Below are 19,656 nucleotides of genomic sequence, written 5' to 3' on the forward strand. Positions count from 1 at the left end.
ACTATCATGTCTGTAATATCTGGGATACTATCATGTCTTTAATGTCTGGGATACTATCACGTCTGTAATGTCTGGGATACTATCATGTCTGTAATGACTGTAATGTCTGGGATACTATCACGTATGTAATGTCTGGGATACTATCACGTATGTAATGTCTGGGATACTATCACATATGTAATGTCTGGGATACTATCATGTCTTTAATGTCTGGGATACTATCATGTCTTTAATGTCTGGGATACTATCATGTCTTTAATGTCTGGGATACTATCATGTCTGTAATATCTGGGATACTATCATGTCTCTAATATCTGGGATACTATCATGTCTGTAATGTCTGTAATGTCTGGGATACTATCATGTCTTTAATGTCTGGGATACTATCAGGTCTGTAATATCTGGGATACTATCATGTCTGTAATGTCTGGGATACTATCATGTCTGTAATGTCTGGGATACTATCATGTCTGTAATGTCTGTAATATCTGAGATACTATCATGTCTGTAACGTCTGTAATATCTGGGATACTATCATGTCCGTAATGTCTGTAATATCTGAGATACTATCATGTCTGTAATGTCTGTAAGGTCTGGGATACTATCATGTCTGTAATGTCTGTAATATCTGAGATACTATCATGTCTGTAATGTCTGTAATATCTGGGATACTATCATGTCTGTAATGTCTGTAATATCTGAGATACTATCATGTCTGTAATGTCTGTAATATCTGAGATACTGTCATGTCTGTAATGTCTGTAATATCTGAGATACTATCATGTCTGTAATGTCTGTAATATCTGGGATACTATCATGTCTGTAACGTTTGTAAGGTCTGGGATAGTTTCATGTCTGTAATGTCTGTAATATCTGGGATACTATCATGTCTGTAATGTCTGTAATATCTGAGATACTATCATGTCTGTAATGTCTGTAATATCTGGGATACTATCATGTCTGTAATATCTGAGATACTATCATGTCTGTAATGTCTGTAATGTCTGTAATGTCTGTAATGTCTGTAATGTCTGGGATACTATCATGTCTGTAATGTCTGTAATATCTGAGATACTGTCATGTCTGTAATGTCTGTAATGTCTGTAATGTCTGGGATACTATCATGTCTGTAATGTCTGTAATATCTGAGATACTATCATGTCTGTAATGTCTGTAATATCTGGGATACTGTCATGTCTGTAATGTCTGTAATATCTGGGATACTATCATGTCTGTAACGTTTGTAAGGTCTGGGATAGTATCATGTCTGTAATGTCTGTAATATCTGGGATACTATCATGTCTGTAATGTCTGTGATACTATCATGTCTGTAATGTCTGTAATATCTGGGATACTATCATGTCTGTAATATCTGAGATACTATCATGTCTGTAATGTCTGTAATGTCTGTAATGTCTGTAATGTCTGGGATACTATCATGTCTGTAATGTCTGTAATATCTGAGATACTATCATGTCTGTAATATCTGAGATACTATCATGTCTGTAATGTCTGTAATGTCTGTAATGTCTGTAATGTCTGGGATACTATCATGTCTGTAACGTCTGTAATATCTGAGATACTATCATGTCTGTAATATCTGAGATACTATCATGTCTGTAATGTCTGGGATACTATCATGTCTGTAATGTCTGGGATACTATCATGCCTGTAATGTCTGGGATACTATCATGTCTGTAATGTCTGGGATACTATCATGTCTTTAATGTCTGGGATACTATCATGTCTGTAATATCTGGGATACTATCATGTCTGTAATGTCTGTAATGTCTGTAATGTCTGTAATGTCTGTAATGTCTGTAATGTCTGGGATACTATCATGTCTGTAATGTCTGTAATATCTGGGATACTATCATGTCTGTAATATCTGGGATACTATCATGTCTCTAATATCTGGGATACTATCATGTCTGTAATGTCTGTAATGTCTGGGATACTATCATGTCTTTAATGTCTGGGATACTATCAGGTCTGTAATATCTGGGATACTATCATGTCTGTAATGTCTGGGATACTATCATGTCTGTAATGTCTGGGATACTATCATGTCTGTAATGTCTGTAATATCTGAGATACTATCATGTTTTAATGTCTGTAAGGTCTGGGATACTATCATGTCTGTAATGTCTGTAATATCTGGGATACTATCATGTCCGTAATGTCTGTAATATCTGAGATACTATCATGTCTGTAATGTCTGTAAGGTCTGGGATACTATCATGTCTGTAATGTCTGTAATATCTGAGATACTATCATGTCTGTAATGTCTGTAATATCTGGGATACTATCATGTCTGTAATGTCTGTAATATCTGAGATACTATCATGTCTGTAATGTCTGTAATATCTGAGATACTGTCATGTCTGTAATGTCTGTAATATCTGAGATACTATCATGTCTGTAATGTCTGTAATATCTGGGATACTATCATGTCTGTAACGTTTGTAAGGTCTGGGATAGTTTCATGTCTGTAATGTCTGTAATATCTGGGATACTATCATGTCTGTAATGTCTGTAATATCTGAGATACTATCATGTCTGTAATGTCTGTAATATCTGGGATACTATCATGTCTGTAATATCTGAGATACTATCATGTCTGTAATGTCTGTAATGTCTGTAATGTCTGTAATGTCTGTAATGTCTGGGATACTATCATGTCTGTAATGTCTGTAATATCTGAGATACTGTCATGTCTGTAATGTCTGTAATGTCTGTAATGTCTGGGATACTATCATGTCTGTAATGTCTGTAATATCTGCGATACTATCATGTCTGTAATGTCTGTAATATCTGGGATACTGTCATGTCTGTAATGTCTGTAATATCTGGGATACTATCATGTCTGTAACGTTTGTAAGGTCTGGGATAGTATCATGTCTGTAATGTCTGTAATATCTGGGATACTATCATGTCTGTAATGTCTGTGATACTATCATGTCTGTAATGTCTGTAATATCTGGGATACTATCATGTCTGTAATATCTGAGATACTATCATGTCTGTAATGTCTGTAATGTCTGTAATGTCTGTAATGTCTGGGATACTATCATGTCTGTAATGTCTGTAATATCTGAGATACTATCATGTCTGTAATATCTGAGATACTATCATGTCTGTAATGTCTGTAATGTCTGTAATGTCTGTAATGTCTGGGATACTATCATGTCTGTAACGTCTGTAATATCTGAGATACTATCATGTCTGTAATATCTGAGATACTATCATGTCTGTAATGTCTGGGATACTATCATGTCTGTAATGTCTGGGATACTATCATGCCTGTAATGTCTGGGATACTATCATGTCTGTAATGTCTGGGATACTATCATGTCTTTAATGTCTGGGATACTATCATGTCTGTAATATCTGGGATACTATCATGTCTGTAATGTCTGTAATGTCTGTAATGTCTGTAATGTCTGTAATGTCTGTAATGTCTGGGATACTATCATGTCTGTAATGTCTGTAATATCTGAGATACTATCATGTCTGTAATATCTGAGATACTATCATGTCTTTAATGTCTGTAATGTCTGGGATACTATCATGTCTGTAATGTCTGTAATATCTGAGATACTATCATGTCTGTAATGTCTGTAATGTCTGTAATGTCTGTAATATCTGAGATACTATCATGTCTGTAATGTCTGTAATGTCTGTAATGTCTGGGATACTATCATGTCTGTAATGTCTGTAATATCTGAGATACTATCATGTCTGTAATATCTGAGATACTATCATGTCTTTAATGTCTGTAAGGTCTGGGATACTATCATGTCTGTAATGTCTGTAATATCTGAGATACTATCATGTCTGCAATATCTGGGATACTATCATGTCTGTAATGTCTGTAATATCTGAGAAACTATCATGTCTGTAATGTCTGTAATATCTGAGATACTATCATGCCTGTAATATCTGAGATACTCACTTGTGTCCCTGGGATTCCTTGCTGACCCGGAGGTCCTGGCTCTCCTTGAGGTCCCTAAACAAAGACAGACAGATACGATCAATCTAACATGACAATGAGCTATGAGCAGAGCAGGGCACAGCAGTCCTTATGTGAAGTAACCGGTGCCCACGCACATTGACTCTGTATCTGTACACCCTATATATGGCCTCGCTACTGTTATTTTACTGCTGCTCTTTAATTATTTGTTACTTTTATTTTTATTTCTTACTTCTACATTTTTTATTTAACACTTAAGGTGTTGTATTTGGCGCGTGTGACAAAAAACAATTTGATTTGAATTATATTTGTATATTTTACTAAGAAGATGGAGACGTTTGAGGAGATATTTCAGGGTCTACTCTCAATACGTTTGGGACCGAAGAAAAATCAATCAATCAATCAAATTGATTTATAAAGCCCGGTTTACATCAGCCGAAGCCACAAAGTGCATCTGGTTTAAATAGTAGAGACATAGTTTCACTGTTGTATACACTGAAGAAATTGATATTTCTGGACCAAACAAACAACTGTAATGTGCAGTCGATTGCTACTCTGAACTGTAGAATTGCTGTTTTTGAGGTTCGTCCTAAACTCTGATTTAGGACCAGATTACCTTTCCCAAATAATATCATTAGCCATTAGAAGGTTAGCTTGCAAAACTGACCTAGATCAGTGCTTAGGGGCAATATCACCCTATTCCAATGTGCTACAGGGAGAGGCCCCAGCGGGCAGTCATTTGGAAGGTTAAAATAGCATTAGAACCTAGCCCAAACAACCTATCCTAAACACTGACACACTGTAGTAGACTACACTCCTCTCTGGTGACAAATAACGTATTGGTCAGGCTTATACAAACACTATATAAACCACTTCTGGTTCCATCAGAGTGGGTGTTTTAGTTTAGCGTTTGTGTGAGATAACGTTATGAGTGTTCATACCATGTTTCCTTTGGGACCGTGTGGCCCGTCCACTCCAGCTACACCCTGTGGGAACACAAACATTCAGATGAGTAGGAACTTCTTATTCAGTGTTGTGATATATTGGAGGTACCACAGTGATAACTCTATCATAGGAAAGTATGTGTTAAGTACTACTTACAGGCTGTCCAGTGGGACCGGGTGGACCGCGGGGCCCAAGCAGACCTCTAGGACCCTAGAGACAGAGAGAGAGAGAGAGAGAGAGAGAGAGAGAGAGAGAGAGAGACAGAGAGAGAGAGACAGAGAGACAGAGAGAGACAGAGAGACAGAGAGAGAGAGAGAGAGAGAGAGAGACAGAGAGAGAGAGAGAGAGAGAGAGAGAGAGAGAGAGAGAGAGAGAGAGAGAGAGAGAGAGAGAGAGAGAGAGAGAGAGAGAGAGAGAGAGAGAGGGGGGAGAGAGAGAGAAAAGAGTTTCAGGATCACACAAAGATGGTGAATAAATGAAAATAGTTCACTCAAGCCATTTACCCTTGTAAAAAATGTTCAATGTTCCTGTCTGGGGGCATTCCCTCTTTCACCCGAGCCTGCTTTCCCCCGTGAGCTCACAGTTCCTTCATGATACTGTATCTGGAATGCTCCAGTGAGATAGAGAACCGCTGCCTATGGTCTACCTATTGTCCCTTCTCCACTTGCCTCACTAGTTCCACCCCGCTTAGACCAGATAACATTTGCGTTTGAGACGTCTCAGTCTGGGGCACCCAATAAGTAGACCAGAGTGCCCCCCCCCCCCCCCCCCCCCCACCCCATCAGAAAAAATGAGGGGGTGGGATGTCTCGCTTTCTCTACTGTCTCTGGGTCACAGAAAACAATGTTTAAGTCATCTGTGGAACAAATGCCCCATTAAGAAACATTGCACCCTAACGGACTAATATGATTCATACATGAAATAACTGATACAGAAGTAGTCGAGCTGTCAACCAGAGGAGATAGTAGGTCATAACAGGGTGGTTGAATACTTGTATTACTCCAATACTGTTGTTACACTGTAGGGTCATATTTTTCAAACCTAATAGCAATTCAGTGGACGCTTTCTTACACTCTCTCCAGCCAATCCCCTTGGCCCGATCTCTCCATCCTCGCCCTGCACAGAGAGGAAAAACAGTTAGTTTACATAGTAAAGACGGAGGGATGTAAATGAAGAAGAGGAGTGGGAGGATGATGAAGGGGGAGAGGATACTCACTCTCTGTCCATCCTCTCCAGGGGCTCCAGGTGGTCCCAGTGGTCCTGTCTCCCCCTATGGGAGAGAGGGGGGTATAGAGGGGGAGAAAGAGAGAGAGAGAGAGAGAGAGAGAGATGTGTGCTATTATTATTATAAAAGAGGATTGGCCCAGGCCAGCTGTAGACTTGAAGCCGCTCACAACCTCTTATTTACTTCAGACTGGCTGGCTGTGCTGGCTGGCTGGCTGGCTGACTGGCTGACTGACTCTGTTGTTACCTTGATGTTACCCAGGCCAGGATTAGGAACCGCACGCCCAGGCTGGGAATATCTGAGGCCTCCTAATATCTGTCTTCGTCTCTGTCCCTTCTCTCTGTTTCTCTACCTCTCTGCAGCCCAAGCTCCTATTTAGCCTGGTGGGGGAATTGTGTGGCTTGCCTCTTCTAAGTGCCCTTCAAGCAGACAGTACAGAACAGGACTGGCACTGGGAGTTTGGTATATGCAGGTGTATCATTGTAGCATGACCGAGATCTTCAACATGCTGCCTGGCTATGTGTCTGGTGAGTAACTCTATGGAAGAGATCGATATAAGAGGATCAATGTGTCCAAGCTATTGGTCCGACTCTAAGTCTAAATAATGCAAACTTTTATTTAGTGATTTTTAAATGACCACTTCAAAGCCATTCAGATTAGCTCTACAATAATACAATAAATATATATCATTCAGCATTTCATTTCCTGAATGAAGGACTTAGCTGATTGTACAATATCACACACACAAAAACTCAAGACAGATTATTCAGTCGTAACACCCACAAACTAACGTCGCCAAAAATGGCAAAGACGTTTTATAACTTCCAAAAAACCCTGGTATTTCCAAAATCCCCTGTTCAGAGTCTAATAGCGTTGGCATTTTGTTTTAAGCCAATTTGGTTTTATCAAATAGGGCAACAGTGTTTTTACCCATAAGCCTATAAACGTCCAAGGCCATTTGTTTCTCAGACCAACACTAGTCTATTGTTCAATGATAGTCAACCAATATGTATCCCCTTGATCACCTGCTGTACTAAATCTCACTGTAATTTACCTCAGATCCCCTGGAATGAGTGATAATACTAGACGTAAAAGTCCCGTGTTTTTGGAACATACTGTGTCGTTGGCCATACCACGACCCATGTTCTCTCTCTTTCACTATTTGTTCGAGCGGGTGGACGGGTTGAAGAGGGAAGGGGACTTCAAATCAGACCCTCAATCGAAGTGAACCAGTATAGGTACTGAAAGTCATGTTTTGTAGAGGGAGAGAATAGGGAGATCCTGATCATTTGATGTCTTCTTCATGAGTCATTTCCCTGAGATAGTATGCAGGTAAATCTCAGGGAAATGAATAATCCTGCAGCAAAAATACTTTTTCATTGTTATGTGGATTATAATTAATGGACATTTTTGTAGGGGGTGATACATTTTGTTGTAAGGAAAATGTCAAACTTCAAAAGCCTTTTTAAACCTCAAATACAGTTTTAGTTGTCCTATACCAGGGTGATCAAATCAAGATCCTACATCTGTATTCCCATTAAGGAAGAGGTGAACATGCAGGAGCTTGTGACTTTGTGGTGACGTTACTATACTCACCCTGTGACCCTTCTCACCAGGCAGACCGGGAAGGCCATCAAAGCCTCTGTCACCCTGTGGAGAAACAATGTGACAATGACCACCGAGTCCCAAGACGACACAGACATCATCCTGCATAGGTTTACAACACAGTATTGTGATCAAAACAGAGCAGTCACACTTGACAGAGACAAGTGACTAGGGAAAAGTGACTAGGAGACAGAGGTCCTCGTGTACCTTAGAGCCTGACTCTCCAGGCATTCCTCGGGCCCCATCGGCTCCGCCACGACCCTACAAGAGAGAGGGAGAGAAAAAGAGATAGGCTGAACATGGTAGCATCAAGAACAAACAGGCCATGACATCTACCTGGAAATACAGCTACAGAAAATTATGTGTCCACTGCCAGGTTGTCTTTTTTGGTCATTTTAACTGGATTTTAGCACATATCAGACATCTGTTTTTGATTCATTAGGATAAACCACTCAGATCTCACACGGCACACACACACACACACACACACAAGCGCTAGATGAGGGTCACTCAGTTCACTTACCCTCTTGCCAGATTTGCCTATTTGTCCTGCAGACCCTTGGACTCCCCTGGGGCCCTGTGAATAACAAGTGATGTAGTGAGGTAATGGTAAATGTAGTGAGGTACTGGTAACTATAGTGAGGTATTGGTAACTGTAGTGAGGTATTGGTAACTGTAGTGAGGTAATGGTAACTGTAGTGAGGTATTGGCTAATGTAGAGAGGTACTGGTAACGGTAGTGAGGTACTGGTAACTGTAGTGAAGTATTGGTAACTGTAGTGAGGTAATGGTAAATGTAGAGAGGTATTGGTAAATGTAGAGAGGTACTGGTAACTGTAGTGAGGTAATGGTAACTGTAGTGAGCTATTGGTAAATGTAGAGAGGTATTGGTAAATGTAGAGAGGTACTGGTAACTGTAGAGAGGTACTGGTAACTGTAGTGAGGTACTGGTTTACTGTAGTGAGGTATTGGTAACTGTAGTGAGGTACTGGTAACTGTAGTGAGGTACTGGTAACTGTATTGAGGTACTGGTGACTGTAGTGAGGTACTGGTAACTGTAGAGAGGTATTGGTAACTGTAGTGAGGTATAGGTAACTGTATTGAGGTATTGGTAACTGATGTGTGGTATTGGTAACTATAGTGAGGTTTGGGTAACTATAGTGAGGTATGGGTAACTGTAGTGAGGTATGGGTAACTGTAGTGAGGTATGGGTAACTGTAGTGAGGTATGGGTAACTGTAGTGAGGTATGAGTAACTGATGTGAGGTATGGGTAACTGTATTGAGGTATTGGTAACTGATGTGAGGTATGGGTAACTGATGTGAGGTAAGGGTAACTGTATTGAGGTATTGGTAACTGATGTGAGGTATGGGTAACTGATGTGAGGTATGGGTAACTGTATTGAGGTATTGGTAACTGATGTGAGGTATTGGTAACTGATGTGAGGTATAGGTAACTATAGTGAGGTTTGGGTAACTATAGTGAGGTATGGGTAACTGTAGTGAGGTTTGGGTAACTGTAGTGAGGTATAGGTAACTGTAGTGAGGTATGGGTAACTGTAGTGAGGTATGGGTAACTGTAGTGAGGTATGGGTAACTGTAGTGAGGTATGGGTAACTGTAGTGAGGTATGGGTAACTGTAGTGAGGTATGGGTAACTGTAGTGAGGTATTGGTAACTGTAGTGATGTACTGGTAACTGTAGTGATGTACTGGTAACTGCAGTGATGTACTGGTAACTGCCGTGAGGTACTGGTAACTGTAGTGAGGTATAGGTAACTGTAGTGAGCTATGGGTAATTGTGGTAAGGTATGAGTAACTGTAATGAGGTATGGGTAACTGTAGTGAGGTACTGGTAACTGTAGTGATGTACTGGTAACTGTAGTGAGGTACTGGTAACTGTAGTGAGGTATTGGTAAATGTAGAGAGGTATGGGTAACTGTAGTGAGGTATTGGTAACTGTAGTGAGGTATAGGTAACTGTAGTGAGGTATGGGTAACTGTAGTGAGGTATGGGTAACTGTAGTGAGGTATGGGTAACTGTAGTGAGGTATGGGTAACTGTAGTGAGGTATGGGTAACTGTAGTGAGGTATGGGTAACTGTAGTGAGGTATGGGTAACTGTAGTGAGGTATGGGTAACTGTAGTGAGGTATAGGTAACTGTAGTGAGGTATGGGTAACTGTAGTGAGGTATGGGTAACTGTAGTGAGGTATGGGTAACTGTAGTGAGGTATGAGTAACTGTAGTGAGGTATAGGTAACTGTAGTGAGGTATGGGTAACTGTAGTGAGGTATAGGTAACTGAAGTGAGGTATGGGTAACTGTAGTGAGGTATGGGTAACTGTAGTGAGGTATGAGTAACTGTAGTGAGGTATAGGTAACTGTAGTGAGGTATGGGTAACTGTAGTGAGGTATAGGTAACTGAAGTGAGGTATGGGTAACTGTAGTGAGGTATGGGTAACTGTAGTGAGGTATAGGTAACTGTAGTGAGGTATGAGTAACTGTAGTGAGGTATAGGTAACTGAAGTGAGGTATGGGTAACTGTAGTGAGGTATGAGTAACTGTAGTGAGGTATGAGTAACTGTAGTGAGGTATGGGTAACTGTAGTGAGGTATGAGTAACTGTAGTGAGGTATGAGTAACTGTAGTGAGGTATGAGTAACTGTAGTGAGGTATGAGTAACTGTAGTGAGGTATGAGTAACTGTAGTGAGGTATGGGTAACTGTAGTGAGGTATAGGTAACTGTAGTGAGGTATGAGTAACTGAAGTGAGGTATGGGTAACTGTAGTGAGGTATGAGTAACTGTAGTGAGGTATGAGTAACTGTAGTGAGGTATGGGTAACTGTAGTGAGGTATAGGTAACTGTAGTGAGGTATAGGTAACTGAAGTGAGGTATAGGTAACTGTAGTGAGGTATGAGTAACTGAAGTGAGGTATGGGTAACTGTAGTGAGGTATGGGAAACTGTAGTGAGGTATAGGTAACTGTAGTGAGGTATAGGTAACTGAAGTGAGGTATAGGTAACTGTAGTGAGGTATGAGTAACTGTAGTGAGGTATAGGTAACTGTAGTGAGGTATGAGTAACTGTAGTGAGGTATAGGTAACTGAAGTGAGGTATGGGTAACTGTAGTGAGGTATGAGTAACTGTAGTGAGGTATGGGTAACTGTAGTGAGGTATGAGTAACTGTAGTGAGGTATGGGTAACTGAAGTGAGGTATGAGTAACTGTAGTGAGGTATGAGTAACTGTAGTGAGGTATGGGTAGTCTACAGGTATATGTTCAACCTCTCACCTGAGGACCAGGATCTCCACTATCACCTTTAAGTCCAGCAGAACCAGGAACACCCTGAGATAGAGATGGACCAGTGAGAAACACGGACACAAACCTTAAGTCAGTCTTATGGCTTGATCACAACTCCACACAGCCAGTGAGGTGAGTATGTGTTTCACACAAGGAAACAGCAGATGGCGACATTTAGCTGTTAGTTGCTGCCTCTTGTGTTGTTTGAACAGATTCATTGACATGAATTGAAGAAAAAAGGAAAAGTTTATCAAAACAATGTTACAAAACCATTGTATAGAATTATATTCCAGGCAAAGTAATAACTCTTCATCTTCAACTGTTTTTAAAAGGATTTAGATAGGATGACTAAATGTGTGAGTATCTTTAATCAGGTTTCATCTTGAACATCTCCATGTGTCAGCTATACTTAAGTCTAAAATGGTGGGGTTCTATTGCTGGGCTCGGTAGAACTTTTGAAGCACCTTACCGGTCTTCACGACTGAAACATTCCCAACTAGTGATTTAATAATTACAGCCAAGTTTTAAGAACTATCATGAACTTTGTGGTTTTAAAGGGGAAAACCTAAGGTAGACCTATCAAATGAACACAAAGGGAAATGCACTAGAATTATAAAAAGAAGCTTCAACCCTCTAATCTGGTTCATGTTTCATCTCAACTCAGGGACCTATATAGCTGGTTAATAGCTCATAGCAAGGATGAAAAATAGCGGTGAATTGTAACATAATACTTGGTAGGTTTCTGACAGGGCAGTCGATGACCTGTGGTCACCATTCCTTACATGAGGTGGAAAGACTTAGCAAGAGGGACGTGTTTGGCCGTGTGTGTTATGACGGGTGGAAGAACTGAAAATTACCACTGGACCGGATCTTCCTGTGAGACCCATTGGACCTGAGGGACCTCTCATGGCGAGCTGTGGGGTAGATGGCGGGAGGGTGGAGGGGGGTGGAGAAGGGAAGGGATGACAAAATCACCAGTCAGAACGAGACACCCTACATATGCCACAGCGCCCCACAGACATCCTAACATCCTAACTCAAACACTCTCTTATAGCCCACTACTACTCTTCCTCTGTGGTGTCAGGGGTTTACCGTAGGTGAAACATGATGACGCAATGGCCTACACTTGTACAAGACCCAATCCTTTCCTTCTCTCTCTCTCTTTCCTCAGTCACCTGTTGGTCTGTTGGGATGGCCCACCCGTGGGTCATGAACTCCTGTAGTATTTTTAAATGCCTCCTGTATCTGTCCAAACAGGCTGTGGTCCTGCCTGTAGCCTGCTCAGCACCTCTCTCAGGGCCCCCCATCACTCCACTCCCCCCTTACCATGAACCACAGCTGTGAGAAGACCCACACTTATAACGAGCAAGATAGCTGAAATGCCAATGAGGTTCTCTTTTTAATAAAAAAAAAGTTTTAATTTCAAGAGAGACACAGCTGTGCCAGTTTTACCCCCCAAAGGCTCTACACTGGAGCCGCTTGGCCTGCTTTGGCCCCCTTTGCCCTGCTGCAGCCATGGCATTCGGCCCTCTTTGGCCCCCTTCGCCCTGCTGCAGCCATGGCATTCGGCCTTCTTTGGCCCCCTTCGCCCTGCTGCAGCCATGGCATTTGGCCCTCTTTGGCCCCCTTCGCCCTGCTGCAGCCATGGCATTCGGCCCTCTTTGGCCAATTACGGCCCTGGTGTACTCACTCTAGCCTGGGAGAGGATGGCCTGGGCTTGGGCCTCCTGAGCAGACACCACGGGTCCCTTCTCTCCGTCCCCTCCAAAACGGAACTGTCACACAGAGAAACACAGGCCTTACAAAAGACAAATCACAATCGTGCTGCGTGTGAACAACGAACATCTAAATATCAATCAAGGATATGGACCAAGAAAGACAACATATGGATCATGATCAAGCAAGACAATCAATCAATTCATTTATTTTTGACCTTTTTACATCAGCAGTTGTCGTAAAGTGCTTTACAGTTGCCAATACATTTAAATACTGGTAGATATTAGTGTTTATTGGATTGTATGTCAGGTCTGGTACTTACTGGCAGCATCAGCATGGTACCAGGAGGACCTGGTAAACCGTCGGCTCCTGCCAGACCAGCCCGCCCTGCGGGACCCTTGGAAAAGGAATCACAGAGAGGAGGTGATAAATCTGAATGAACAACCATCAGGATGGAAAGATGCCATGTTAGAACATGCCCAGAGAGAGAGGGGGAGAGAGAGAGGGAGGGAGGGAGGGAGGGAGGGAGGGAGGGAGGGAGGGAGGGAGGGAGGGAGGGAGGGAGGGAGGGAGGGAGGGAGGGAGGGAGGGAGGAGGGAGGGAGGGAGGGAGGGGCAGAGAAACATACACCCTATGTTCACCACTCAAAGGGAAAATAAGAACATCCTCATCATTCTCATCCATCCATCATTATAACAACAGAAAGATAAGGAGAGGAGAGGAGAATAGCCTCACTACCAGGTGGCTGGAAGTGACTGTACTCAGCTGGAATATCTAGGAATCTACTGTAATAACTACTTTACCATGTGTACTTGAGTAAAGTATCAGAGCAGAGGACTCCACAGCAGCCCAGGTGATTATCCTGTCCTTTCGGCCTGACCCATTTCCTTCACTTACACTGACCACAGAGTGGTGTCACGTTGGGTGGAAGGACATTTGCAGCTGGACAAAGAAGTACTAATTTATGGTACACATGGCAAGTGTGTACTTAGTCTAGTTATGTGAGGTGTTATAGGGAGGTTGGTTAGAGGTGTATGGTATTACGCCCTGCTCAGGGGCAGAGAAGAACATCATCTGAATACGAATCCTCTTTGGTTCAGGAATTGTGATTATTAGGCAAAATGAGTACGCATCAATATGAAACGATCATGTTGAGCTGTAAATATAACTATACACACACATAGGGATACGCCAACACAAACACACACAGTAAATGGCAGAGGTGTGTTTGCCCAGGGACAGTTGGCATCATTAGCATGCCTCTCCATTCCCTCCTCACACAACCAGAATAACCTGGCCTCTCTGTGAGCAATGGCTCTGTTCTCTCTCCAAAACCAATAGCCACTTGCGTGCCTGGCTCTGTGTGTGTGTGTGTGTGTGTGTGTGTGTGTGTGTGTGTGTGTGTGTGTGTGTGTGTGTGTGTGTGTGTGTGTGTGTGTGTGTGTGTGTGTGTGTGTGTGTGTGTGTGTGTGTGTGTGTGTGTGTGTGCGTGTGCGTGTGTGTGTGTGTGATCGATTGTAGCCATTCCAAGAAAAACAGAACAAAAAATGTTAATGATTTTATGTTAATTTTATACTATTGCCAGTACTAATAATATTAGTATAATAGTATAATATATTCAATAATATTAAATGAAACACAAATTATTCTATTGAAACATATTTTGTAATTACTGAAATATATTCTCTAATTCTCTAATTCATGAATTTGTTCATTCGTTCATTCTTCCATTCATAGAGCAAACTGACATACTGCCACCTAGTGAGTTACAGCACATGTATTACACTGTTCCACGGCCGATTACAATGTTCAGTAATAGCTGGTCTGAGCACGTAACTTTATCTTACTATTCCAAATGATCTGGTTCTGTAGGAATTGAGGAAATCAAAGGGTTGTGACCTTAACCAAGTGCCTTAACCGTCAGTCTGTGGTGTGTTAAGAAAGGAAGCCATTTCTAAGTATTCTGCCACAGCTTAATGCTGATTACGAGTGTCTGTCTACAACAGGCTATAACACTCATTAAAGCATCTCAGAGTAGAAGTGCTGATCTATGTCCAGGTCCCCCTTGTCCATGTAATCATATTCATTGGGATCTAAAAGGCAAAGCTGATTCTAGATCAGCAATCCTACTCTGAGATCATTTAATAAGGCCCTGAAAACACAATATGATGACTTTATACATGGATTCAGCTGTACTGTTGGAGCTAATGAAAACAAGACTTTAACCATCTGTGGGTTTCACCTCCTCTCCACCCTACAGTCATCCTTTCATCTCTCTCTGTCTCCCTAGTTCTCCATCCAGCTGCACATGCCTTCTCTCTTCTCCCTTGCTATTTCATCCCCCACTCTCTCTCCCTCTCTCTAATTTAATGTTTTTCAACTGTCTCTTCAGTCTCTGTTAATGTGTGTATATATTCTACAGTAATTTCACTGTAGATCGTTTGTAGTCATTGTCAAACATAAAAACTACAACCACTAGATGACTTAAACTGCCCTCAGACAGAGACCGTCCTATGTGACGGGACCACACAGATTGACCATGACAAGACAAGGGAAACAAACCTCCCTTGTAAAACTACTGTGTTGCTTCCTGACTGAGCCCCAGGAAGCAACACAGTTGACGACAGACCTGACATGGGAATTCTCCATTTCACTCCTTCATCTTTCTTCCTCTCCATCTCTCCCTCTGCACTTTCTTTCTCCCAGAGGTAGCATAAACACACACATTCACACATGCTTACACAGAGAGAGAGCGCGAGAGTGAGAATTAAAAAGAGAGCGAGAGAGAGGGAGGGATAGAAAGAAAGAAATAAGAGCCAGAGAGTGTGAGATAGAACGATAGAGAGAGAGAAAGAGAGAGAGAGAGAGAGAGAGATAGAGAGAGAGAGGGACAGAGAGAGAGGGGGGGAGAGAGAGAGAGAGAGAGAGAGAGAGAGAGAGAGAGAGAGAGAGAGAGAGAGAGAGAGAGAGAGAGAGAGAAATTAAGATAGAACGAGGAGTATACAGGAACAGAGACTCACCCTGTCACCAGGATCTCCAGCAACACCAGGGGGTCCATGCAGACCTGAGGGGCCTGGTAGACCCTACAGAAACACAACCCAGTCAAAACAAGGCACGGCAATGTTGTTACATAAGCCCGAATCCTGAATTAAGATAGATCCCTATACATTGAGGCTGACTCACAAATCATGTACAGTATGCTACTTAATAGAACATTTTCATTGAGGTTTGAGTAAAGATCTGTCCCATTCTTTTGACATCCTAAATGACACCATAGTTCACTACATTAAACCAGAGCCCTATGGCCCTGGTCAAAAGTAGTACACTATAAAGGGAACAGGGGGTCATTATGGACGTTCCCATAGCCTTAGGATGAATAGATATGTGTTACTCACAGCTGGGCCTGCAGGTCCAGGAGGTCCTTCAATCAGCATGCCCTAAAAGTGATGGACAGACAACATGAATGAATAAACGGGACAGCAAGGAGAAACACAAACATGGGGCAGCAATTACCACAGCACTTACACAGCACTACACAGCACTACACAGCATGGAGGAGTACATTCATTAATAACCAAACAGTTATTTCAACTTCCTGTATGACACAATTTGTTTGGGTACACGTATTCCCTCAACACCGGCAGTGTTGTGTTTAGGGTCTTACAGGTTCGATCACAGCGGGTTCGCCCTTCTCTCCTTTCTCCCCACCACCAGCCACCTGTGAAGATAGGGAGGACACCTGTATGAGCTTCTTCATATGGAGCTACAGTCACTGGATCAATGACAAGCGGGGATGGGCGGAATGATGGGGTGAGAAGAATGAAAGAGGCAATTCCACGAGCAAAGAACATGATCTTATCGACGCGCGGCATATAGGAATATGAGGTTTGTTACTAGAGTATAATGCTAAGGACAAAAGTGTAACAATCGTGTCAATCCAGTATCATATTCTTATATGGACACACCAGATTGAATAGAGTGACGTGTGATGAGCTAGTCAACAACTACAGTAATGAAGGAATGAAGAGCAGAGATAGAGAAAGACAGAAGCAGGTAGAACATGTTAGTCTCAATGAAGGAGGATGGATCAACATGCGTGGAATGGAAAGCAGTGTCATTGCATTCATATGGATCACATGGGACCGTGTGTTAGGATGACTGGATGAAACATACAGGGAATCAACACCAATGACTTGGTTTTAATATATAACATGAGTGACAAGGCAAGTATACTGAGTAGAAGTCTCCTGCCATGAGAGCTTCGGCCTGATGGTCTCAAAACACTAACGGCCATGGGCTCTATGATTTCCTGTCTCAAAGACATTAAAGCAGACATAACTCAAAATGGAAATGTGGAGAGGAAGTGGTAGAATTCACTGTCTTATGGTTATTTACTTCTGTGGTAGGTAGTTTGGGCGGTGGATTCTACAATTTTGTGTTCTCCACTGAGCTAGTCACACATACTGCTCATTAAGAAGCCCGTTTCTGTACTTGGTGTCTGCTTAGTTGGTGAACTCGGCAGGGTCTAAGCAGGGTGTGTGTGAGCTGAGAGTGAGTAGAAGAGGTTGTGTGTGTGTGTGTGTGTGTGTGTGTGTGTGTGTGTGTGTGTGTGTGTGTGTGTGTGTGTGTGTGTGTGTGTGTGTGTGTGTGTGTGTGTGTGTGTGTGTGTGTGTGTGTGTGTGTGTGTGTAAAGACATACAGTTGGCTCTGTGGTAGGGGGTAATTGCCGTTCCCTCAGACCTAGGCTGTGTTGAAGTTAAGTCGAAGGCAAGCTGCTACCTAAAAGTGTCATGCACTTTCCTTCTCCCAATCGGACCAACCCCTAAAATGTCTAGCCCATCCAGACAGTGGGACAGCGCAGGCAGACAAACGCATTCACAGACTGGGAAGGAAGGTGAGGTGTATGATTCAAGCTAACACAGCCTCCACACACACAAACTGCATGACAATGACAGACAAACTCCCCATGCCAAGACAAACTAGAGCCACAATGCTTCTGAAGGGAGAGAGTTGTGATTTCCATAACCACACCCCTGGTTCATGCACACACCCCTCAGTCGGGGGGCAAGGGGTGCCATACTTACTGCAGTCTGGGTGAATTCCTCCGTTTCCGCGGGAACCCCCAGCCCCACCTCTTCTTCAACAGTATCCATGTGGTTGGGTAGCTCAGCGGCCACATTTCCATACTCATCATACACCCCATACTCATACTGCTTATTGTCCAACACGCCCCCTAGGTCATACTCCTTAAAGTCATACTCGTCCACTCCGGGGTCCACACTGTCCAGGCCAGCCTCGGGGGCACCGGTGGGCTCCTGACTCAGTGGGGCGGCTCCAGTGACAACATAGTCACCAGCAACAATCTCCTCCTCGACAGCCTTATGTTACCCAAGCAGCGGAGCGTTGAGGGGAGGAGGGAGGTGGAGGGGTGAGCAATGGAGGGAACAGGGTTGTTAGTCAAGCAGTCATAGGTAGGTAGAGGAGACTACTGTCTATGTAAAGCCTTAGCAGGTCAAAATGAAACGCAGGGTGATCCATGGAGAAGGCTATGGTAATGTGGTAACACCTTATTTAAGTCCCATTTACCCTTGTGGAAATCTATATGTTTTGTTGGTGAGATATTGATTTAACTTTATGATAGTGTGCAATTATTGTCTAACCATATATGGTTACTCTGGAAGTCATTACGTTGAGGACTAGTCTCTCACAGTGAAACAAACTGGTGTCTGTTACTCCGTAATGTTGATGCACTGTACGTGTGTCATGCAACAGATATTATCATCGTCCAGTATTGACTAAAGGCCTAAAACAAGAAGGGACAAATAAAGTGTTACCTTGATGACTTAAAAAAACAAAAACATTATCAATTTAGATGATCGAATTTACATCAATCAGTCAGGTCTAAGACAGAATTTAGGTTCTTTCAGTCTTTAGGTTATTTCAGTCTTTAGGTTATTTCAGTCTTTAGGTCATTTCAGTCTTTAGGTTATTTCAGTATTTTTTGCACAAACATAATACATACCATCAGCATATCTATATATGTACAATGGTGAAAAAAGACTGAAATAGATTAAGTAAATCTGAAATGACACTACAAGCATATTTCATAAATGGTCAATCTACAATATAGCAATGTGCAAAAATGCAGAGTACATATGTGTACCAGGGATTTGATGGTCAATGCGGAGTACATAAGTGTACCAGGGATTTGATGTTCAATGCAGAGTACATAAGTGTACCAGGGATCTGATGTTCATTGCAGAGTACATAAGAGTACCAGGGATTTGATGTTCAATGCAGAGTACATAAGAGTACCAGGGATTTGATGTTCAATGCAGAGTACATAAGAGTACCAGGGATTTGATGTTCAATGCAGAGTACATAAGAGTACCAGGGATTTGATGTTCAATGCAGAGTACATAAGAGTACCAGGGATTTGATGTTCAATGCAGAGTACATAAGAGTACCAGGGATTTGATGTTCAATGCAGAGTACATAAGAGTACCAGGGATTTGATGTTCAATGCAGAGTACATAAGAGTACCAGGGATTTGATTATCAATGCAGAGTACATAAGAGTACCAGGGATTTGATGTTCAATGCAGAGTACATAAGAGTACCAGGGATTTGATACTACATTTACTAGATGATGTGGATAGATACCAAATGTTTATCATGTGACTGTATTATTTATGACATACTCTGCATTTGGCAAAGCTCAACAACCACTCAACAGCACTGTCATAACGAGTGATCGTTGTGGATTTCGCGAAGGAAGCCAACCAAATGGATGTCATGACACAGGTATCTGAGCTGATAATATCAGAATAAATTTAGTGATGGAGAACCAGATTTTGGCATGTAGGGGAGAATGGGGGGGGAAGGTGATCCAGAGGGCCCAGCT

The 19,656-nt window shown here is 42.2% G+C and overlaps 1 protein-coding gene across 2 annotated transcripts in view; it reads right to left on the minus strand.

Annotated features, from left to right (window-relative positions):
* Positions 1 to 19,656, minus strand: part of col11a1a (collagen, type XI, alpha 1a) — a 100,366-nt gene that overhangs the window by 50,514 nt on the left and 30,196 nt on the right. The window contains exons 8-23 of one of the 2 annotated variants that reach the window (XM_064949203.1): positions 17,838 to 18,131; positions 16,418 to 16,471; positions 16,149 to 16,190; positions 15,774 to 15,836; positions 13,076 to 13,150; positions 12,729 to 12,812; positions 11,896 to 11,952; positions 11,030 to 11,083; positions 8,272 to 8,325; positions 7,956 to 8,009; positions 7,740 to 7,793; positions 6,135 to 6,188; positions 5,990 to 6,034; positions 5,075 to 5,128; positions 4,915 to 4,959; positions 3,956 to 4,009 (exon numbers count right to left, since the gene is read on the minus strand). In XM_064949203.1, coding sequence (XP_064805275.1) covers positions 3,956 to 4,009; positions 4,915 to 4,959; positions 5,075 to 5,128; positions 5,990 to 6,034; positions 6,135 to 6,188; positions 7,740 to 7,793; positions 7,956 to 8,009; positions 8,272 to 8,325; positions 11,030 to 11,083; positions 11,896 to 11,952; positions 12,729 to 12,812; positions 13,076 to 13,150; positions 15,774 to 15,836; positions 16,149 to 16,190; positions 16,418 to 16,471; positions 17,838 to 18,131 — 1,137 coding nt within the window. The remainder of the gene's footprint in view (positions 1 to 3,955; positions 4,010 to 4,914; positions 4,960 to 5,074; positions 5,129 to 5,989; positions 6,035 to 6,134; positions 6,189 to 7,739; positions 7,794 to 7,955; positions 8,010 to 8,271; positions 8,326 to 11,029; positions 11,084 to 11,895; positions 11,953 to 12,728; positions 12,813 to 13,075; positions 13,151 to 15,773; positions 15,837 to 16,148; positions 16,191 to 16,417; positions 16,472 to 17,837; positions 18,132 to 19,656) is intronic. The other variant, XM_064949204.1, reaches the window with a different exon arrangement.

Source organism: Oncorhynchus masou, chromosome 30 (assembly GCF_036934945.1).
Source record: "Oncorhynchus masou masou isolate Uvic2021 chromosome 30, UVic_Omas_1.1, whole genome shotgun sequence".
Lineage (NCBI taxonomy): Eukaryota > Metazoa > Chordata > Actinopteri > Salmoniformes > Salmonidae > Oncorhynchus > Oncorhynchus masou.